This window comes from Parasteatoda tepidariorum, chromosome 11, assembly GCF_982258835.1.
Source record: "Parasteatoda tepidariorum strain Cologne lab strain chromosome 11, Ptep-v5.0, whole genome shotgun sequence".
Taxonomy (NCBI): domain Eukaryota; kingdom Metazoa; phylum Arthropoda; class Arachnida; order Araneae; family Theridiidae; genus Parasteatoda; species Parasteatoda tepidariorum.
Genome location: NC_141765.1, coordinates 41,370,069 through 41,395,169, shown reverse-complemented (window position 1 = coordinate 41,395,169; position 25,101 = coordinate 41,370,069). Strand labels below are relative to the sequence as shown.

The following is a 25,101-nucleotide window of genomic DNA, read 5'->3' as shown; positions in this document are numbered from 1 at the left end:
ATGTTTCAAGTAAAGTATGTATTTAATGAAAAATATGAAATAGGTATTTTTGTGATTCCATCTAAGATCAAATCTTTAATCTTTGGGCTACTATTCACAAATTTCTTAAGAGGCCTTATCTAGTATTCTAAGAAAAAGCAGATACATGGTAGAATAAACCTTAAAAGTCTCCATTTAAAAATTGTTTAGTACAATTCAACCTGTTTATCTTGAACCTCTTTATCTCAAAAAACTTTATCTCAAAAAACTTTATATCTCAAAATTTCTAAAATTCCCTACATTTACCATCTAAAATCAATGTATTTTCCATGTTTATGTCGAAATTTTTTTTTAAAAAAAGAACTTATGTTTCTCGAATTTCTAATAATAGAGCAAAATGTCAAAACTTTCTTTATCAGTAGAACTTGCAGACAGAGATGAATTTTGTGAGCCCACAGGAAGTAGAGATGAACAGGTTGGGGGTTTTTCTTGGAATTTCAATCACTATCCATGCACTTTCTTAACTAGAAAGGAATAAAATGATTCTGGCAGTAAGCGAAGGATTAATGAGTAGTAACCACAAAGGGTTAGCTTTTTTTTGAAACATAGATAAGAAAAGCTAAGAGTAGAAATTCATTTTAACTTCAAAATTGCAACCAATAGATCAAATGATAATTAGGAGTTTTAAAGTGAACTATAGAAAACAGTTGGTGTGAGCAAAGTTGTAGATGCCATTGATGAAAAAAGTTCTCTTCCAAAAATAAATGTCTTAGATGCTATTGGAATTACTGTTTTGCCTGGAGAAATGTGTTTCTAAAAAAACTATCCAAAATGGTTTTAAAAAGCTGGTTTTAAGAACAGCTGTGAGAATGATGAACAAGAGGTTGATGGCATCAGTAAATAAGAAGAAACTATTGACGCTGAAAATGCAGTGACAGATTTGCCAGAATGGAATGCAATAAAATCTGGATTTAATGTTGGCATTAATTATGAAGATTTTTACAAAAGGACAACTGCCTGGCAACACGCAGAACATTGAAAGATGCAGAAATCATAGATAATGTCAAAGGAATATCAGATGAAGAGGAAGAAGCTGAATATCACATTGATGAACCAAAAATGAATACAAAAGAGGTAGAAAAAGCTGTAGAATTCTTATAAACTATTCTTATAAACTATTCTTGAATCCCAGGAAAATGTTGGCTATGACGGATTTGCGCTCTTTCTAACCTTAAAGAATAATCGAAACAAATAAGGTTATACATCAAAAATCTTTGAAAAATTATTTTCAGTGTAAAATGTATGTTAAAAAATGTTATGTCAATAGATGTATGTGATATAATTAAAGAAATGCCTATATTTTTCTACTAAAAACAATTAAGGTACTTTTAATTAAATTTAATTTTTCACAAGTATCTGTATAACTCGAAACCTCTTTATCTCAAATTTTTGGCCTTTCTGATGTAATTCGAGATAAACAGGTTCGACTGTAGTTTAAATTGAATTCAAAATTTATACATACTAACAAGGAGAGAGTATAATTTAGGAAATCCCATTTAGGATATAACTTGGTAAATTAGTAGTATATCTTAAGGGTAATCAGTTCTTAAATAATAAAGCACACTAACTAGCCAGCCATTTCTGAGAAAAACATATTTTAAAATTTAAGCATACTTTATATACTAGTTAAATCGTCACTTTTTTAATAGCACAGTCTTCTAGTGGCAAGTAACCCACCTAATAATAAGACACTTGGTTTTCGAATTGTACAACAGACTATTTTTTACTGTTTACAAATATTATTAATTTAATTCCATATTTTTTACTGTATTTTTTATTACTTGATATTAAAATTACAGTAATAATGAATTTTTTCAATAATAGGATGTTAGTCAAAATAATAATATTTATAAACAGTGACTGTAATAATTAAAAAGTTACGTTTTAAGGTGATTCCTCCAAAATATGCAAATTTGGTATTACCTTGCAGTGTTAATTATTTTATTTAATTTTTTTAAAATATTATTTTAACTATTATTTAACAACAAACAAAAAAGAAAAATCTAATAAAGCATTTATAAAATTCTGCATAGTTAATTGGAAAAATTCACAAAATAAATTTTTGTGAAGATTTTATTATATTTTAATAACTATATTATTTTTGTAACTTAATTAAGTTATTAAAATCAAAAAGCAGTTCATTATCAATTTCTTTTGCCAAGTTTTGATAAAATGAACATGATTGTTATGTTTCCAAGTTTCAAAAGATTGAGAAATTTTTTTTAATGTTACTGAAATATGTTTTTCTGCAGATCAATTTTAAACACATTATTCTTGTAAACAATCATCTTGTATTAGCTATTCGTAAAACAAAATATGCAATGAAATTAAAGTTAACGTTTTATAAATATTATTTTATTAAAAGATGAAGTTATTATTGTACTTTAAATATCAATAAACATCTAATAATTTAAAAATACAGTAAGTAAAATGAAATTGCATTTAAACTATTTGTAAACAAAAAGAAAACCTTTTTTAAGAGAAAAAAGTAAAAGAACAATCCACAGCATGATTCGAACCCCACGTTTCTCATAATTATGTAGGTTCCCTGCCTCTAGACTACAGCTTCTTTACCAGAGTGAAGATTGAACTAGTATTAAAAGTAAGCTTGAATTTTCAAATGTATTTTTCTGGAATCGGGAAATCATCTCGATTATTTTTAGGGGTGAACACTCTTAAGGTATACTACTAATGCACCAAGTTTTTTTCTAATTTGAATTTCCCTGGTGATACCCTTTTCTTGTGAATTTTTAGCTACATAAAATTTTCCATTTTCAAATATGTTGAAAAATTGTAATATTAAAAAAAATGCTGATGAGGCTGAAAATGCTGATGAAGCTAAAAATGTTGATGATGCTGATAATGCTGATGAGACTGAAAATGTGGATGAGGGTGAAAATGCTGATTCACTATTTGTCTTAGAACCATTTGCTCTAAATCTTTCAACACTTTGTATTCATATTTTTAAACTTTCTATTTTATTTCTCTTTTTAAGAAAAATTGACAGTATGGTAATAAGTTTCAATTTTTAAATCAAGTAATATAAAACATTTTTAAAATGGGTAATATAACTGATTTCGTGCTTGTTTTTAGTTCATTCTTTATTGAAATAAAATAATTTTATTTTGTGACTATTTTCTGTCGATGGCTTGGTTATTTTTTCTTTTTTCTAATTATTTTCAGTTTTACTCTGCTTTAGTATTGGTGTTCAATATTTCTATAAAAGAAAGTAATTTTGTTTAATGAAGCTGAGAGCTTTTAAAAAAATTGCCTCCTTGTTGATTACTTTTTAAAAATTAAAGGGATGAATCAGAGAACACCAAGTACTAACATTTATACCATAGGGTTCAAAACACTTTAGTCTTTCTCGCTATGCCAAATGTTATACAAATGAGGTTAATGCAGGTGGCCATATGCCTGTCTACTAGAAGTCAGTTTCAACTAGGACAGATTTTCTTAATTGTAAATGACATGTCATTGATGGGTATACTATTTTTTATCACTTTGTATGTGATTTGCATTAAAGTAAAAACGTCTTCTTTTTCATTTAAATAAATTTAAATGACATTATATTTACAAAACACGATTATGGTATAAGTCTGATGTTCTGTAGGGGGATCTGGATTAAAAATTTTCGGTGCTCAACCTGAATTTTCCTCAATCATTGTTTGTGTTTTCTGACTTATTCTGCATCTCTGATTTTTAACAACTAATTTTTATAAAATACTATTTTTAGAAACCAGTTTTTTCTACATGAAATCTACATCTATTAATTTTATGATTTTGCTCATTTAGTATATTTTTCTGCAATAAAGGATGTGCCCAAAATGTTTAAGTTAACAAAAATTGCTTAAATATAGTGGATATTCTGAGAAAAAGGGAAATACTTTGAAATTTGTGAACAGAGAGGATATTATAAATTTTTAGTACAGTGTGAGGATTGGTTCTTTGATGTATATTTATGCTAAGCACTTTAATGAATGCTTTACTTTTTAATCAAATTCTTATATATGTTTGTTTTTTTATATTTTTTTTTGACTAATTAAATCTACATACTTCATTCCTATGACAAAAAGTATTTTTTTTAATACTAAATAAATTATTTCTGATTAGGGAAACGAGGAATGTTTACTGGAGTCTCTGGATTACGCATTGCTTATCTAAGTGGAGTTGAGCATAAAGATTCTAGCCGCTACACATTTAATAGAAAAGATGTGACAGAGATTTTAACATATACATCCCAATTCAATATTGATATTTTATTAACATCCCAGTGGCCTAGAGGAGTTTCAAAATTTGCTAAAGAGCCAGTAAGTATTAAAAACTACAGTTAATATTTTTCACACAGACATTTACAAACTTGTTTATTAACCTTCTGGGTATTATTAATTGAAATAAGCTTATATGGTATTTTCCGATCAAATTTACTACACTGATATCTCACCTAATTGTGATGCTACTTTTCAGGCCTAATGGGAAGAATAGAATTTTACCTAATTCAAATTATTGCTTAATTTGTTTGTGAAAACTTTTCTTTTATAGAAAATGTATCACTCTTTATAACATCTTAAACGGAAATAAATAAGAGTATTTTTTTTAATTCTCTAATGTAATTGTAATGAATTGTATTTCATTATTTAAATTAATAATATGACAATTTATAAAAATGGACTTTTATCTAAGTCATGTACATGTGTTTTGTACTTGCTTTTAACTGCAATTTTCCTCTGTTACAGTTCTGTAGAATTGCTGCAAGTAATCAATGGAATAATATATTTTAGAGAATAATATAATGGAATAATATATTGTGTTTTACCATTGTTTGAAATAGAAAATTTCAAAAATAAATATTTGGTTTAGTTGTTACATTTTTAGGTTTTAATTATTTCCTTTATTTTTCTTCTTAGGAGCACATTGAAAATAAAGATTCTAATTTAATTGCTTATTTGGCTAAGGAGTTAAAACCTAGATATCATTTTTCTGCTTTATCTGAAACTTTTTATGAGCGACTGCCTTACAGGTAATGTATATTTGACTTTTTTTTTTCTATGTTTAGAAAGTTGTATTTTCATTCATTCAAAAAGAAATTCTTTGTAGGCTATTATTTTTTATAAATTAAATGGTTTTCTTAACTTCTGAAAAATTTGGTAAATATTTTAATTAGGGAAAAGATATATTTTTTAGCATTAAATTACTATTTTTCACCTATAACAATATCCATATCACCATGTTTTGCAAGGTTTTTTGCCCCAGATTAGGAAGTTCTTTTTTAACTATCGACCATCCTGACTTATAAAATTTTTTACTAGAAGGATATCAGGTTTTATTAAACTTAAATTTAGTATTTCTATTGATGTATATATATTATATATAAACCAAAGAACCTGCTGTTTTAACCAAGAACATGTAGTTATATCAAGTTGATGGCTTGGTGTAGCCATTTTTGGCTCTTGTCTCAAAACCAAAGTAATTAACAAACTTTTTTGAAAGAGATTTAAATAAATATTTCATTCTTGAATTAACATATTGCTTTAGGTAATTTTGAGTATTTTGGAAAATACAATATAAGAATGACTTTCTGGAATTAAATGAACCGGAATTTTTGAAAAGTTTAAAAAATGTGTAAATTTTTTCCTATTTTTTTATAACAATCTCTCTTGTTAAAATAGGTTTCTCATGAAATGAAAGAGGGATTGGAAAATTCGAAAATCTACTATAACTTATGCCTAAAAGAAATTATGCCTAGTGGAATAAATGCCCTTCCCCATTAAGTTCATTCAAATTTAAACTAGCAATTACAGGGTGGGCTTTCTGAAAAAGAGGAAGCCTGGAATTCCCAGAAAATTAAAAATACCTTGAATTCTCAAGAAAATTCACAAATTAGCTTTGAAGATTTTTTGATTTTTAGCAATTAATAATGATCACAGATAATTTCACTGTAAATATAGATCAATCTATTGTTATGCATTTTTAAAACTGTTTTATATAACCTATTCTGTGGCACTGTTATTTTTTTTCTTGTCGTCAGTGTTGTTTCCACTTTCTATTAAACAAGAATTATTTTTTAAATTCGAACTATATTTTTTAAAACATTGAAATATTAAAAATTTTCTTTAGCTTAACCTAATTTCTCTAAAACTTAAAACAAATTATGGTTTTTATCAAACAAAATTATGGCTTTTATTCATTTCCTTATTTTGTTTTATATCATAAAATGTTTAGCACCACAAATTGAAAAAATTCAAGTAGAAAAAAATTAAAATTTTAATTTAAAAAAAATTCACATTTATAATTATTTCTTTATCATTGTTATAAATACGTTAGAATATTTCTAAAGTATGATTAATATAGTCCTAATTTAAATTGTAAAAATCTAAATAAGTTTTAGAATTTTATTCTGGAAATGTCAGAGAATTTGGCTTTGTCTGGAGAGTGAGTACTTTGAATTAGTACTGAAAGAGCACTTTTCTCCCTATTTTGTAAACCATGATCCATACAGCACCAAATGTAACAGTTACATTACAAAATAGAAATATTTTGGTAATTGTAAAATGTAACTAAATTTTGAAAGTATTTTCCCTGTTGATAACAAAATGTCATAATGTCCATTTCATAACAAAAAATACAAAAATAATAGTTACAAAACTTTTCAAATGTTTGACTAAAGAAAGGTTTTTGAAATCAAACTGATATCACAGTTTGATTCTAGTAAGCTTATAATTAGGTAAGAGATAACTTGCATAAGATGAAGTGATGGAGGGGTGGAATAAAAATGGGGATGGTATTTACCAAACATTTTAGCTCTTTTGCTCAGTAAAATTTTAAAACTGCATTTTTCAATTAAACTAAAAAGGAGAAGATAGATTTGTTTTATTCGGACCAAAAACAAAAATCGTAAGGCTTGAAGAATCATTTCGTAGAAGTTTATTACTAAAGTAATTAGCAGTTATATTGCTAAAATAGTAACCGTACAACCTCTTGCAAACTTGACTTTATAATAATAGAGAATAATGATAAAAGAATCGAACTCCAGTCCAAAGGGGCAATGGTTCGATCCTTGACTCCACCAAGACCCACAGATTACATGCGATATGCATGTTTGTAAATTCTGTGGAATCAAAAATTGTGTGATCAGTCTCTGAGCAATATCTGGAGACAATTTCCTTCCCTTTCAAATATGTGTCTAAGTTGAGGAAGTGGCCTTACAAATGATTGGTTGCTGCCATCTTTTCATGGGGTTCTGATCTAAGAAGTACTTTTGTTCTTGCAGTGCTCTCTTGTCTAACAAAAAGCACACCTTCCTGACTTAATTTGTAAAAGGCTAATTGTTGGCGAGCTTGGTTTGTCCTTGTATCATTAAAAACAACTACAACAGAATCCAAACAAATTTGCTCTAGCCACAATGAAAGTTTTGAGAAATAAAAATTATAAACACTCATTAATGGTTAGACAAACTTAAAATATTATTGCTTACAATAAATTAGTTCAACCATTAAGAACTATGCAAGTAAAACAGAAATGCCAAGAGAAATATGAAATACAGAGATATTATAATCTCCTCTTTATGAAAACATAAACAAATTATTTAATAATACCTTACAATTAATCAAAATCAATAAAATTTCTACAAAGCAAATTGAGTAACAATCACAAGACAAATAATATATCAGGAATTTCTTTGATAAACAAATGAAATAACACTAAAGTATAAAATTTATAAGTATTTTTATTTTATTTTAAAATAAAAATAAATGACTTCTGACATAACAAATTGATAGGAATATTATACGTATAAAACTTTCTCACTTATTCTTTGGATGGTACAGAAAATATCATTGTATCACTGACTTAATACAACTTGATGATGCCATTACAGCTATAAAGAATACAATAATTGCTGATAATAGTTGTCTATGTGGTTGAGTTTCAAAACAAGAAATCTGATGTTACAACTCAAGGCAAAAATTTATAGCTTCTTAAATTATTTTATTATAAAGTCAGAAAAACAATTGTAGCAGAAAACAAAATTATAAAAATTTTAAGATATGTGTGTTAGCAGGATAGCACTTTATCAGGGGACACACTGCCCGCTAACACACAGCAGCCTTTCTGTTGTCAGTTGTGAAACCAAAGACCCAAAGTGCTCTGAGGCCCTATAATCGAAAATCAAATAAGAAGAAGCAATTAGAAAAATTGAAATGCAAATAAATGCAAAGAAAAATAAATGACAAACTATTACAAAGTAAATCTTAATGACTTATAAGTACACAAAATAAGACATAATAAAGAAACACTCACATATAAGAAAATTAAATAAATTTAGTTAGAATAGTCACATCAAAATAACATATAAATTGCCTAATCATTAAGAAAACTTTAGAAATAAATAAAGTGCTGACTCCTTGGTGAAAATCTTGAAAAAATAAAATAGAAAACGTTCAATTAGTAAAAATTTGAAAAAGGTGCTGCCATCTATATTCTTCAGGAACATAAAATCCTAAATTTCACCGCATAGGCATATTTATGCGGGCTTAAGGAAAATTATTATTCTCTATCATAATCCTGAAATTCCCAATAGCTGGAAGAAAATCTATTTTATTATTACAAATAAGTTTAAATCTAACAATTTGACCAATCAAGATATTCTTTAAAATCTTAAAGTAAAGGTTAGAATTAAAATGTGTTAAACTAATGACATTATACTTAAAATCTCTTCTTTTATCGTATAATCTGATGGTTGGTTGGTTTCGTATGCCTGTTCAGGCAGAGGGGTGCGATTGTTCTTCATTTCCAATGGCGGCATCTATGGTCAAGAATTCGACTTCTGCCACACCCATTTGTTGCACCCGTTTATAGCCCGGACCCATTCATTCAGCCATAGATCGTAATTTTGACCTAAATCAGAGAACGATTGATCTCCAATCCAGTACCCCCAGAGGTATTGATTTGCTATGGGAACATGGAGGACTTTCTGACTCAACATATTTAACGTGCATCAGTCATCATTTTACTACACGGGGTTCGAACCCACAAACTCTCAGACTTAGGCCCAGAACCCTACCGACCAGGCTATCCCGGCCCGTATAATCCAATGAAACGTTTTTGGTTATGAAGTTTGATATCAAGATCTAAAAAATAAGCAGAATTTTCATCTGAATTAGTCTTAATTAAATTTAGTTCTTTATAATAAAATTAGTTCTTTATGTAATTAAATCAAAATCATTTCATTCAAAAATAATTAAATCATCAATAAATCTAAATCAAATTAATAAATTATGTTGTAAGAAATTTTGTTCATAAAAATGTAAGAAAATATTAGCAAATGCACTTGAATAACAATTTCCCATTGAAATACCTTGAATTTGTGTGTAAAAACAAATACCATTAAAAAGATAATTTTCAAAAATGTGTATATTACATAAATATATCCGGTCTTCCTTATTAATGTCCTCATTATTCAAATATTTGTCAAATATTTCCAAACAAATATTCCTTAAATTATTGTCTGCTATACTCGCAAAAAGATTTTCAAAATCACATGTGAGAACAGTATTAATATTATTGTAATTCAAATATTTAAAAACGTCTTTGTTGTTATTAAAAATTAAATGCTTATCATTTAAAAAAATCTTATTTAAAATAATGTTTAAATAATTAAAAAATCTTTTACCAAAAACAGAATTATAACAGCCAGTACTGCAAGTTACAAATCTAAATTTAACCGGTGTTTTATGGAATTTAATTGTAGGAAATAAATAAGGATTACTAATGCTATTGATTTTTAAACCAATTTTCTACAGCTATTTCTCTATATTTCTAAAATCTAATATTCGATTATCAATTTCATTTTTAGAATTATTAATTTTGTCAAAAGTATTGTTATCATATTCATTACTCATTAAATGTCTAAAAAAGTTTGCAAATAAAACAAAAATTATTAGAAGCTTTGTCAACAACACATATAATAAAATTATATTTTAATTCCTTAATAGATTTAATAATATGAGAATTCAGATAGAAACCTTGGTATTTTATTTTATTGTTCAAATATTTTTAATTTAAAATAATTTAAAACACAAAATTTCCATTCACTAAATCCCTCTATAGGCCAAATAAATTTTCTTGAGCATTTTGCAATAAAACAATCTAAATAATTGCTGATTGAAACTATTTTGATTTATTATTTTAAATGTTACTTACTTATTTTGTCTTTTTCTGAATTTGTAAATTAGTTTCATTCTTTGATTAGATTATTTTATTATACTATGTTTAAGTTATATGAAAATTCTTTTCCTGATCATACAGACAATTTTATTTCATAGATATAAGAATACAAACTAACAAAAATATAAATTTTTCCTTCAAAGATTGAACTTAAAATTTGTTTCCTTATGTAAGCATTTAAATTTTAAAAACCTAACAAATGCAAGATGTAAACAAAAAGTCTAAACATTACAATACAAAAATTATTTGTTTAATACCCTTGAATAATTTTTTGATCGTCAAATTTTAAATGAATATTCATATAATCAATACATATAATTATATAAATATTGATTATATAAATAGTTTGAGATCTCTTGAAGAATTTCAGCATTGGTGATAATGTCATTATTTTGCTATGATCATATTTCTAACTAAAAAAATAAGAATTATCTGTTATTAATGCAATAATGTTATTTAAAAATTAATATAATTCTTACTGAAAGATAAGCCAAAACTTTTCAATAACTCTTGAGAAATGTCTTTAACAGGTTTTAGCTGGATGTAGTTTATATCTGTACTAACATGGTCATGCCAAAGTCACGTGTTGCTCATAGTAGTTATCAGGTTTATCGCAAAAATAGTAGCTGCAGAAACATTTTTTCAATACCTTTTGTTATGCTGATTATTTCAACTCTGAATTACTGAGAAAGAGATGAATGGAACTAGCCTTGTGTGTAATAATGCAATGTTGTATCCACAGATTTTTTTAAATCAATGGTGAAATCAGTCAATGACACAAAATATTATGTATTTGATATTTTTATTGTAATATAAGGTACTTGTATATTTTTAGGAATCATAAAGTTTTGCAAGAAATACCTACCCATGTAACCAGATTTATTGGACTAGCTTCAGTTAACAATAGCAAGAAACTAAAAGTAATTTTTTGGAATTAAGTTAACATTCTTAAAAGTGTCTATGAAAAATTCTGATTTTTTTCATCAAAAAATTTTGTGTTTGTATTTTTTTAAGGATTGATGAATTTTTAATTACCATGCCACTTGGACAAATTAGTAAGAATATTTTCCTGCCAAGCACAATTGCTCCATTGAATATGATAAAGAAAATCTGGTTTTCTGTGTATGAAAGCAATCATCCTATCTCAAAAAGTCCTATTATCCTATCCTATCTCCAAAAGTCCTGTCTCAAAAGGAATTCATGGTTCACATTTAAAGGGTTAAGGAAAAATTAGTGACAAACAAAATCTGTTAATTATACAGGGATGAAAGACTTCCACGAAAAAGTGGAAATCCGCTTTTTTCTCCCAATTTTTAAAATTTCCAACCATGTTCCAAAAACTAAAATTTTTGGGGAGTCCAATTGAAGAACCCAAGCCCCCTGAACGATAGTCGGATTACCGCGACTTCTGTTATAGAGTAGAAAGGAGTCTAAGCGTTTCGTTTCTGACCACCGATATTTGATTTCTTTTGTTTGGCTGATTTTCGGAATTTTAAATATTAGGAACTGTGCCGGAATCTGCTAAAATCACGATTTTTAATCAGACGATTTAATATCAATCATCGATTTTCGTATTTAACTAATTTAAAAGTTACGTGCTTTAAAAGTCGTACTAGCAATTCCTATTCACTCAATTTGAAAATCCAATATCGCGAGTTTAAAATCCAACGTCGCGTTTAGTTTTCACGCATTTTTAAATCCAATGTTGAGGTTCATTATCGCTCAGTTTTAATATCAGATATCGTTTTCGTATTTGTACGCTATTTAAAAATTACTCATTGCGATTCGTATTCACGTGATCTAAAAATTATGCATCGTGATTCTTAATTACGCTATTTAAAAATTCAATATCGCAATTTGTATTTTCGTGTTTTTAAAATCCAACAGCGCGATTTATATTCACATGATTTTAAAATCCGAAAACGCGATTTTAAAATTCAACCGCACGATTCATATTCACGCTATTTTAAAATCCAATATCGCAATTCATATTTACGCGATTTTATAATCGAAAATCGCGATTCATATCCCAAAATCGCGATTCATATTCACGCCATTTTAAAATCCAAAATCGTGATTCATATTTACGCGATTTTAAAATCCAACATCATGATTTGTATTCACGTGATTTTAAAATCCAAAATCGCGATTCATATTCTCGCGATTTTAAAATCAAATATTGCGATTCATATTCACGCGATTTTAACATTCAATATCGCTTTTCATATTCACGCGATTTTAAAATTCATTATCATGATTCATATTCATGCGATTTTGAAATCCAAAATCGCGATTCATATTCACACGATTTTAAAACCCAATATCGCAATTCTTGAAAGAAGTAGAAGTAAGTTTTCTCTTGAATTAGTTACTGTAAAGATGTGGTATATTTTTCATTAGTAAGTAATTTATTAGTTGCGCCTTCCTATAATTGCTTAATTTTTTTTGATATGGTAGTCAAAATTTTGAAATTCTATTAAAGAAAAATTTAAAGTTAACTATCTAAATGCTTCTGCCACTTTAAATGTTAAATAAAAATCTCCCAGCATAGTTAAAAGTTGCTTTTATAAATCTCAGTTTCATATAGAGCACCCCCCCCCCGTCCTCCCAGTGACCTGCTTTGTAAAAGTTCAGCTTTTTTTATTTTTGTCACTTTCATGCCTGATTATATTTAAAACATATATATTAACAGTAAAGGAAATTATTATTTATTGCATTTTTCTTAGCTATATTAATTTTTTATAGCTTTTTATTTGCAACTGAAAACACAGCAAATCAATTTTCAACTTGATAAACTTATTTCAGCCATGATCATATATATACAGTAGGGAACCGATTATCCGGAACGATCGGGACCATCGCTATTCTGGATAACTGATTTTTCCGGTTTTCTGAATCGCTACAGAAAGCCGTTTTTTTATTGTTAAACCCGACTAAAAAAATTTTTTTTTAGAAATCTTAAAAAGAATAAAAAACGATGAAGTAATACACTAATGATAATTTCCAAAATGATGGTAAGGTGAACGTCTTTCAAAAAAGAAAGAAAAATCCTAAAATCCGAGGAAAATTTTTTTTATTAAAAAAATGGCGGGAAAATGTATCGAATTTCGTTCCGGTTTTTTGGTTTTCTGGTTTCCGGATAAAGGGTTCTGTACTGTATATATATATATATATATATATATATATATATACATATATACAGTAGAGTCCTGATTATCCGAGTTAATGTGGTCTCGAGTTAATCTATCTCGGATAACCGAAAAACTCGGTTAAAAGAAAGAGTATAAAAATGGAGAAAAAAAAGAGTAGGTATAGATGTAATTTATTTAACAGATGCAAGACTTATACGAGCCCACCACATACAATTTTTATTATTATTAAAATCTTACTTCAAAGCACTTAAAGAGCATACTTAACGAGAATTAAAGAGTTTTCACTGAAAAAAAGTCCTTAATCATTCTTTGTTTTACATTATTTCGACATGTTTGGCCATTTTTTAAGAGATAAACAGGAAATCTGGTGTCCCCTCCTCTTGTTGTTCTATATATTCAATAGCACTTTCGATAGTTTTTATGATGATTTTTTTTATGTTGAGAGATTTTTAAATGTTGGTTTTTATCGTCACTGTCTTCATCATCTAAGCTAGATTCATTTTCACTATTGATGATATTAACGATTATTTCATCGGTAATCTCGTGTTGTCCTTCAGCTTGTTTTACTGAGTGTTTGGAAGATAAAATTCCGAAATTTTTTTGGCGGTAGTTTTAAGAATAAAAAATAAACTAGAAAAAAAAAGATGTGTGAAATATTTGATAGCTCGGTTAAAGCGGAAACTCGGATAATTGGGGCTATATATATATATATATATATATATATATAAATAGATATACAGTAAAACCTGTCTATAACGATACTGTAGGGACATAAATGAAATATTGTTATAGGCAGGTTATCGTTATAGACAGGTTTGAAATTTAAAAGTATACGTTTAAAGCTAATGATAAATTAAACTTCTTTTATAGGCTCCAAATAAAAATTTTTCTTAGAATTATGAAACAGCACACAAGAAAAATTTACTTACAATTTTATGATTAAAAACAGAAATTATTTAGAAAAATAATCGGTTAGTTTTGTTTGCTTATTTTTGGAAGCAATTGCCATTTCTATGCACATAGATTTCAGTCCATCTAATGAATTCAAATGAACATCAGTTGCATTTGGTAATGTTGCAACAAAAACTTGCAAAGTGTTAATTAGCAATATGGCATTCTCGGGTGAAATTTGAGTCCTATTTTGAGAACAGTCAGCTGCTTCTTCCTCATCACTTTGATCACCCGGGAAAACTTCTGCTAAAATCTCTTCATCACTTGCACCACTGAAAACCAACACATCATTATCTAAATTTGAAAATTCATCTGCGTTAAATAGAAATGATGTATTAGATGATCTTTGGAAATCATTGACAATCGAATTTAAGCCTGCCACACATTTTTCTTCTTCATCAGTGATTTCAGTAAGCTCAGTTTCTACGTTTCCGTTGCTTTTATCCTCAAAGAAAGAAGCTTTCTTCCAACAATTTTGGATGGTGGATTGTGTCAATTAATTCCACCCTTCGGAAATCCAATCACATGCATTTTTTACATCAACTGCATAAGGATTTGGGAGTTTATTTATCCAGATTATAAACAACGTTCTGAAGTAATCTTTTTCGATAGTATCCTTTGAAAAATTTTATTATTCCCAAATCTAATGGCTGTAGAATCGACGTGCAATTTTGGGGAAAATAAAACGATTTTATATTTTTCAAACTTGGAGGATTGCTGTGAGGAGTGCAGTTGTCAACTAAGGGACCTATTTTTTTCTTCTTTCTTTTCATCTCCTTATCCACATCAAGCAGCCAGTTGTTAAATATTTCTTCTGTCATCCAGGCTCTTTTGTTTGCCTTGTAGTCAACCTCTAAACTTTTCACATTCTTAAAACATCTAGGTTTAGCGTATTTGCCTATAACGAACGGCTTCAGTTTATCGGTTCCAGTACTGTTTGCATAAAGTAGAACAGTTAACCTCTGTTTTGATTTTTTACCGCCTTTACAATTTTATACCTTAAATGCCATTGTTTTATCTGGCATGAGCTGATAAAATAAGCCAGTTTCATCAGCATTGTACACGTTTTCTGGAGAATAAGTTTTTTTCAATAGTCTCTTTTTCTCGTTGCTTCCAGGATGCAACATCATTCACTGGAGCTGACTTTTCTTCACCTGAGATGGTTTTAAAAACAATACCATGACGTTCTCGAAATGATGTAATCCACCCATTGCTAGCTTTAAACTCGTTGTTGCCTAGCAAAGACGCAAATGTTCTTGCTTTTTCTGCAATCATTGGACCACTAATTGGCACATTTTGTTGTCTCATTTCGTGGAACCATCTTAGGGTAGCTTTGTCTACATCCTCATTAACTGCACCTTTAAATATTTTCCTTTTACCATCAATTTTGCTTCCTTCCACAGCATCTTCGATATCTTTTCTTTTCTTCAAAAAAGTAGCTATTGTTGATTGTGAAATCCCATATTTCTTAGCAGCGTCAACTTGCTTCAATCCTTGATCAATTTCCGATATGATATTTAATTTTTCTTCAAAAGATAATGCTTTACGCCGAGCCATCACTTCAAAATTAAAATTAACTTTATTGCAAGGAAAACATGCCAGTCCGTAGTGAGTAACGATGAGGACTTACTTATGAATGAGAAGATTTGAAAGTGACCATTCTGAAGGAAGAGCGCCCCCTTGCAACTTGTCTCCTTTCCACAGCTAATGAATGGTGAGGAAAGCAAAACGATTGACCTTCGGAGTGTTCTTTTTAAAGCAGGGATATCATCATTGGCGAGAAACTCCCCCTCCCCCCACCTAAGGGACCACACATTGACGAGACATCGATGCAACAGTGACACGACAAGAGGGGAATCCCTATTCAACAGCATTAAGACGCGCACATTACCTCTGCACTTTCTAATGCTATTGAATAGGAATTCCCCTCTTGTCGTGTCGCTGCCGCATCGATGTCTCGTCAGTGTGTCACCCGTTTTTCTGACGAAGCTCTGTCCCTCCTACAATACCCCTTCACCCGTTTCTACTGCTCTAATTTCCCCTAAAAGTGGCTTTTTTCTCAGAAACAACGAAAAAATATTGCATACAAAGGAGATGAAAAAAACAACAACATTTTGTTATCTCACATTTAGGCTCGATGGGGAGTCATTTTCCAAATCGGAATAGAACTATCAACTATCAAAGGAGGAAAAATTATCGTTGTAGACATGTTTAACTGAAAAGTGGTTATCGCTATAAACAGGTTAAAAAATACATTGAGTAAATAGGAATTTCACCAGGACCTCAAGGAAATATCGCTATAGACAGGTTTATCATTATAGACAGTATCATTATACACAGGTTTCACTGTATATATATATATATATATATATATATATATATATATATATATATACTAGCTGACCCGGCAAACGTTGTTTTGCCATATGAATTATTTCTAGAGTATGAATATGCATCTTATTTATAGTAAGTGTGTGCGCATGTGGTATATGAGTGGAAGAGGCATGGAGCGCTGTGAACGGTGGCAAAATGTGAAAATAACAGCACACCAAATAATAGTTTTTTTAATTTATTGTAACTTTTATTTATAAATTATATATACAACGAATTCTGAAAGTATTAGTCAACAATATTAATCTCTTAGTGCAATGGAGTGTACAATATTTTTTGTCTTTCCATCTTAAGCTAACACAAATAAATTGGATGGTTTGCCCACTCGAGAGCATGCCACGTATGAATGCTTATTATCCACGTATGAATGCTTAGATTTGAGCACACCGTGTGAAAAACATGGTGTGCTCAAATCTAAGACAAAAACAGACATTGTTTGGCCTTGTTATTGCAAATGCCAATCTAATGGAAGTGTTTGTCCGAAATCACCTGAAAGGAGTAACAGAGTGCCGCCAAATAATTTGTCATTGCTTTTTATATCTTTCAATGTTCTGTTCAACGCTTAAAGCGAATGTTTGTGTGCCATAGTGCATTCATCCCAGGTGATAATTTTACAGTGTTTCAACACTGTGGCCATAGACGATTGCTTTTTTTATGTTGCACACTGCATCTGGGTTGTTTTGAATATTTAGCTGCAGCTTAAATACTGAATGAGCTGTTCTGCCTGCATCCAATAAAGTTGCCGCAATGCCAGATGATGCAACGGCCAACGTGAGGCCATTATTTGATCGCATTTCAGCGAGAATTAACGAAATAATAAATGTTTTGCCAGTTCCACCTAGTGAACCCAAAAAAAAAATTCCCCTTGTTCTGCCAAAACTGCGAGCATAATGCCGTCATAAATGTTCCTTTGTTCCTCATTCATTAGTGGAGTATTGCGAGTAACAATCGCTGCCATTTCTATCGTATTGTATTGAAGTTCACGATTCATGTCAGTGGTTAATAAATCAGATGCACTTCGATTTGGCGAAGGCATACCGAAATGACTGAGTTGCAAGTTCGCAATAATAATGTAAAGATCCTCAATAGCAATCAGTGCTTCATTGCACATAGCATCGCTGAATGCTATCGTTAGATCGTTGCAACGTGTGCGATGTTGATACCGTATGTCATCAGTCATCGAATCTTTGTGATTATCCCATAATGTTCCTGTACGGGCCGGGAAACATGTAGTTAATACTATAGCAAATAGTAGAAGAATTTGCTTTGCAGTACAGTTCAGTGCTGCTTCAGCAAGCATACATTTCCACGGGTTGTCGTCTTCCATCAAGCCGAGTGCAAGGCATGCATCTTTATACTTTGGATGCTGATGTCCATCGACTTTACGTATATCTTGAAATGACAATGAGCCGGTGACATTAGTCAACAACAGTCGAAAATAAAAGCACTCAGTCTGCCTTGGATTGACTGTAAATACTCTCCCCTATGTTGTTTGATTTGAATAAACCGGGACATGCATCAACGTGCGTGCCTTGCTTGCAGCGTGTCCATTTTTTCGTTTGAGCCCATGTGAAATAGTGTGGTACTTCTGAGTAGAGTAATGTCCGTGCAAAGGCACCAAAAGCATTCGCACGATTACACAATTCAAAAAAATTCGATTAGTGTAGTTTTTGGTGGATTTATAGCTCGGTCAATCGCAGTCTCGTTCGTGAAATATACGCTCTGACCGTTTTCAAGATGGACGGCTAAATGACTAACGGTTGGATCATGAATTGGGAATCCAAAGTTACGCCAAACAGCTTCATTGGAGCTGATGTACCGGCCAATTTGGTACAGCGTTATTTCGTCGTTGTTATTCACTGGAAGAGCAGTCACATTGGTATTTTCAACTCGAAATACTGCCATATCACTGCCTTCATTCACATACTTGCAAATATGTTTGATGCTCTTCTTTTAAGGGCGAGCATAAGTATTAAAGTTTAATGTGACTTGTTGCAACGTGCGTGAATATTACTTTTGATTTATCATGTCTCTATGTCTCTTTTGGATCCGAATACGATTAAATAAAGATATATTTAAAATATACGTTAAATTTGTCCAAAAAATGAAAAAAAAATTAGTTATAAACCTATTCTCAGACCTACTGAATATACGTATAAAAGTTCGCCAAAATCAGTCGAGCCGTTTAGGAGGAGTTTAACCACTAAAACTGTGACAAGAGATTTTTATATATATAGATATATATATATATACAGTGAAACCTCCGTTAAGCAGACATTCATGGGACCAAAAAATTTGTCCGTTTATGAGAGTTGTCCGATTACGGAAAGGGTACCCTAATAACGAAATTTAACACCGTAAATTGTTTTTAGAATATTCTCAAATATGTAGAAATAATTAAATAATATCTACAAGGATACTGTAATTATCTACAAGAATATTTATTTAAACAATAAGAAAGATAAAAAGGAATATATAAAGAAGTTTGATATAAATACATAATTCTGGATGTAGCTACAGATAAATAAATATAATTTTCTTCTTAGCATAGATACTCAAGTTAGACATATGATACCAAATAGGAGCGTACTGTCCTCAGTCCGTTTCAATTATTAGGTGCACACCCTCTTACCATTTGATAGGGAACATGGTTAATACCTTCTTGGAAAATAAACCTCCCATGATTCACAGAAAAAAAAGTAATGCATACCTGTAAGTCATGAGGACTTATGGAGATGATTATTTACAATTGATCAGCTATCAAGTGTCTGAATAAATGTTTCATTTATATGAACACCTCAAAGATTATACTTCTGTTCTCTTATTTTTACCCCACTTGTGTTAAATACAGTCTTCAAATTGATAAGAAAATTAAAGAAATTTTCAATGGGGAAGAAGCACTAAGAGAAGTCATTTCAACTTGAGGGGTCTCATAACCTGTGTGCTCCAGATGAAAAGATCAAAAGATGCCGATGTCAGAATTATTTCAGGAGTGCAGTACCATTTTCTCTCCTTCCTTTACAAAGATAAGGCAAGGTGACAGGAGAAAGATTGATTTTTCGGTGGTGAAATAGCTTAACAATATTTTAAGTTATGGATAAGGCAAAAAGTTTTATTTACATGCTTTAAAAATAGTGAAAAGTTGTATTTCTTTAGCTTGCAATTTATTTAGAAAAAGTAGTGCCCAGTTTGTAGAGATAAAAAACAACGTTTCAGGATCAAAATGACTGTCCGCGTCCGATTACGGGAGTGTCCGCTTTGCGCAGAATATACGTGATGGTTTATTCATAGAAGATTCCCGGGGAATTAAAAATATGTCCGTATTGAGAGGCGTCCGTTTTGCAGGAGTGTCCATAACAGGAGGTTTCACTGTATATATATAGAGAGAGAGTAGTTAGTATTATATATATGTATATAATACTAATAGAAATAAACAGAATAATATCAAGTGTACAATCATTAAAAATTGTGTTGCATATAGTATATTCACATGAAAATGTGATAACTGTCTGTGAAGTTCAAGACATTGATTAAAAATATTTTAATTAAGTTGCCATGCAACTCTACAATCAATAACAGATATAAGAAAAGAGTATCAGTTTTGAAACTGGATATTTTTTGCCTGGAATCATGCAATAACTGATAACTGACGAAATAAAAAATTAATACATTTTCTTCAATGCTCTTTCCAGTTCATTCGCAAGAAACTTCCTTAAGAAACTTTTTGTGCAAAATTTTGGATTTCATTATACTTGTCTTTATTCTGGTTTGAACCTTGCAATCACCAAAGCAGGGTAATTTTAACCCTCTTTGTATGTTCTTTCATCTTCCATGGTAAAATTGCTCTAAACCCTAAGCTAAAAATATATTAACAACCTTAACAGATATGCCATAATTAGGCTACATGCAAGAAACTTTTTATTGATGCCACACAGAAAATCTAACACACTTTTCAAAAGTAATGCACCCTACCTTTTTTTTTCGTTTTAGGTGTGATATAGTTAAAATTATTTTCTCTTTTTTAATCCCCTGAAAGAAAATAATTTTTAAATTTTTTGGTATTTCTATTATAAATGATGTAGAGAATGTATTTTCTCAGGAAGTACCAATTAAGAAATCAATTCAACATTTATTACTTATGATTCCCAATAGCAAATTCAAATGGTTGAGAAAATTTTGTTGGTAAAATTAAAGTGTTTTATTAAACTTAAGTGTTTATTAAATTTAGAAAAAAAATGAAATAATTGTGTTTTTTTATAAATTTATTCTGATAACTGTATGTATTATTCGTGTTCCAAAAATATTTTGTTATTTCAGTGGATATATGCATTTAATATCAAACCTTATTGTTCAATGAATTCAAAGCAATTAGCTGAAATAAGTGGACCAGTAACTGAATGTCCATATGAAGATCTTGCAGAAGACCATATAAATGAGGTATATTATTTTAATATCTTAAATGTTTTTTTTTAGTTTTGTAAGAATTTTGTTTGAATATTTGTTTACAATATTTTATAGCATTTGTTAACAATATGTTATGTTTTAGAAAATATTCGGAAAATAAAGTAACAAAATAATGCTTATTACAGCAATAGCAACAATTAATACTTATTCATCACATTATGTTGCATTTCAAATATTACTTAAAACTGAAATAAAATATATGTTTTATAAAGTTTGAGAATAGTTCTCATACAATTTATACTATATGGAAATACAGGGATTCACTATTATCTTATACTTCCCAGCCTTTACTTCCCAGAGAAGCTGGTGCCTATCTATCTGAAGCAGGGTGGGCTTTAAGTCAGCATTGACAATCCAACTATTTTTACCTTTTTCTTGTTTACGATATAGACATTCGACTTTCTAAATTTAAAGTGTTGGCTAAAACTGGATTATATTTACTCTACATTATGCTTAATTTGCTTTCATATTTTAAATTTCTAAATTTTTTGGCTTATTATTGTCTCACAATAAGATGTTTAAAGAATTTTACACATTGTTTCGCTCTGAGCCTGACAAAATCTGACAACAACTCCGTTTTAAGTAGTCCTGCAGTGCACAAAAAAGACCATTCTGATTAATCCTTGTTCTAATGATCGGATCTTCATGCTCTAGGGCTCAATCTCAATGTTTCAAGGGGGTGAGGCGACCTCAAATTTGCTTTTTAATTGGTGCAGATGATATTTTAAGTTACAAAATCAGGCATAAAAACATACTTTCTCTGAATAAACATATTTTTTTTTTTACAGATCCAGATTACTAACCTCTAAATATAGAATCTGGAAAATATGATCCCAATAGTATGATCAGGAGAGCAGTCCAAAATTTGAAGCTTTAATTTTATTTTTTGTGTATTTCACCATTTCTCAAAAACTTTTTAAATGAATTGGCAAATTTTATCTTCACTAAAATTAAGTTTTTAGCTGAAATAATTGCGCACAATTTTAAACTTCGTTTATCTAAAGATAGTTCCATGTAGAAAATAACTTTTTATTATTTTATTTAATAATAGTAGAAAAAATGTTGAATTGTAAGGTATTCCAATTTTCAACATCATTTTAAAGAATGTAATTTTAAAAAATTTGAGCAAAATCGGTCGGGGAATGGGAACCTGGGAATGCCAATTCCAAAAATACCACTTTAAGTCTTTTTAATGGGGTCTAAAATTACATGACATTCCTACCATGGCCATTAAGAAAAAGAGTCCTGAAAAATCAGGGCTATGTGTTTTCCCATGGTTGTGTGGTAACATATCATAATTAGTAATGGACTTTAAGTAACATAACTGGCAATGTCTAGTTAACTCTATTTTTTATTCTCACATTATTTATTTATTGCAGTTGAAAAATAATTAATAATTTTCAATAAGTTTTGAAGTAGCATCTTCTTGTAATTTCATTTTGTAACATTCCTTGGTCGTTTATTAAATATTTCGACTTTTTGGGAAGTTTGCACATACTAGGAAGTGTTTTATTTTAATGATAAGGATTTGTACACTATTTCTGTTAGTAAAGAAAAAAATGAATCATAAGGTAGTTACATTTAATTTTTCTTTTACTTTACCTTCAGCCAATTTATATCAGAATCTTTTTCAATCTTTTTCTATATTTTTTATTGTATTTTATTATATTCTGGTTCTATATTTTTTGACTGATATTTTGCACAGAACCCAGTATGTTTGCATTCAAAAAGTTCTATTCTAATTATATAAACTTTTTAAGATTATATAGTGGGATCACACCAGTAATGAAAATTTAGTGTTCCAATAAGACCACCTAGATATTCATTTAGCGGTCCAAAAACTTAACATGGTAGACAAAGTTGAGGAAAAAAAATCAAATCTTACAATTACATAATTAATGTTATAGTACACATCAAAAATTAGTAATTGCCATCTGTTACACCCTAAAACTAATTTCCATTGCCCCATAATGAATGAAAATTGGTATTTAATAAAATAAAATTAAAAAAAGCTAAAATAATATTAGTAAACAGATTTAACAAAAAGATTAAAATGCTTTGACCAAATAAATAAATGAAGAAAACAGAGATGTAAGATATTACAATTATATATACCTAAATATTATATACACCTAATAAAATATTATATTTAAAATTAATTACCTAAAAAATATAAAATTCGAATTAAAGTCAAGTCCATTCTTAAAGAGTAAAAAACAATGTTTTATTGATGAACAATTACACTGTCTGTACATGAATAATCTCACTTACGCATCTGAAACCTGGACCTTGTCCCAAGCTGATGAGAGGACCATCGCTGCTTTCGAGAGGAAGATACTCCGGTCCATTTTTGGTGGTGTGTGTGACAAGGGAGTGTGGAGAAGGAGAACTAACTCTGAACTCTACAGGATATTCAGAGAACCGGACATTCTGAAGTACCATAAGATCCAGCGCATGAAATGGGCCGGACACATTGTAAGAATGAATGATGACAGAACAACTAAAAGAATCTTTTTGGCAAGGCCAACTGGAGCTAGAAAGAGAGGCAAACCCCGACTGAGATGGGCGGATTGCCTCCAAAGGGACTTTACCACAATCAAGGTCAGAGACTGGAAAGCCGTGGCATGCAAAAAGAAGGACTGGTGTAGTCTTCTTGAGAAAGCCAGGGTCCACCGAGGACTGTCGAGCTACTGATGATGTACATGAATAAAAAGCACAATACAGCATGCAAATTAGAAATATCAACATATAAATTAAAAAATTTTTGTACTAGACACTTTCAATTATTCTGTTTGAAAAATTTTAAAACTAAATTCTAACCTATGCATAGAACATTGAAATAAGTACAACAATTAATTTCAAATGCTAGGCATTCGATGCAAAGAAAAAATATTTTCATTACTATTTTGTAATTTTGAACATATTTCAAAATGATAATTTTATTGCCTGGTCCCTGATTTTAGCAATATTTGTAGAACATTTGGCGATAACTGTCGCCAGACTGCTGTGAACCCTATTTATTCTGAAATTATTCATAAGCTGATTATCAAATTCTTGTGAATAAAATAAGTAATTAAATGTGTTTTTCGGAATGTTTATATTTTTTTTGCTATATATTTAGTTAAGTTACCTACCAAATTGAAAGCTATTGTTTAATTTTTTTTTCAATAAAGTTTTTCTATGATACCAATTCTAAGAAGCAGAAACGAGCTTTCAATATGGGAGAAGAAAATAAGCCGAGGAAAAGAGAAAAATTTTCTGGTAATTAATTTTAGCTTATTATTAATGATTTTTCAATCATACAATGCATGTCTATCATTGCATTTATGAAAAAAAAATAATATTGTAAATTTATTAATATATTAATTTATTAACTCACTGTTATTTATTCTTGTTACACTTATTTGGTTAATTAAATTAATAACATATTGGTTAATTTAATAAGTCTTTTTATAATAACCAATAATAAAAAATGTGTTCTTTCTAAAACTCTTACTTCATGTGAATAGTGTTATGCATCTTATATCAAGCATAAAGTTTAGGTTTTTAGACATTGTTCTTAATGTTTTGAACTGACTTGGTTTTGTAAGGCTTGAAGCAGCAATTACTTTTGGGCTCTATTTACTTGAATCTGTAGTGTCTGAAAAAGCAGTAATTCCAAACATCAACTTTTTCTGTAAAACAACGTTAAAAGAAAAAATACTGCAAAAGGGGGAAAAAGCCAAAATTTGGTTAAAATCACAAAACTTTACAATTTATGTGTTACCTAAAAATTAAATATTTTTTCTATATATGAAAAAGTATTTTAAAAAGAGCCGCTTGAATGGTATTAGAATAAAAATTTAATTTTTTTTATTTAAATAAATTTTTTCTTTTTTAG

The 25,101-nt window shown here is 29.5% G+C and overlaps 1 protein-coding gene across 1 annotated transcript in view; it reads left to right on the top strand.

The window, feature by feature from the left end:
- Positions 1-25,101, top strand: part of LOC107453301 (CWF19-like protein 1) — a 45,975-nt gene that overhangs the window by 10,918 nt on the left and 9,956 nt on the right. Inside the window, exons 5-9 of the mRNA XM_016070081.3 lie at positions 4,153-4,349; positions 4,947-5,059; positions 11,099-11,183; positions 21,075-21,194; positions 24,395-24,482. Of these exons, the coding sequence (XP_015925567.1) occupies positions 4,153-4,349; positions 4,947-5,059; positions 11,099-11,183; positions 21,075-21,194; positions 24,395-24,482 (603 nt within the window). The remainder of the gene's footprint in view (positions 1-4,152; positions 4,350-4,946; positions 5,060-11,098; positions 11,184-21,074; positions 21,195-24,394; positions 24,483-25,101) is intronic.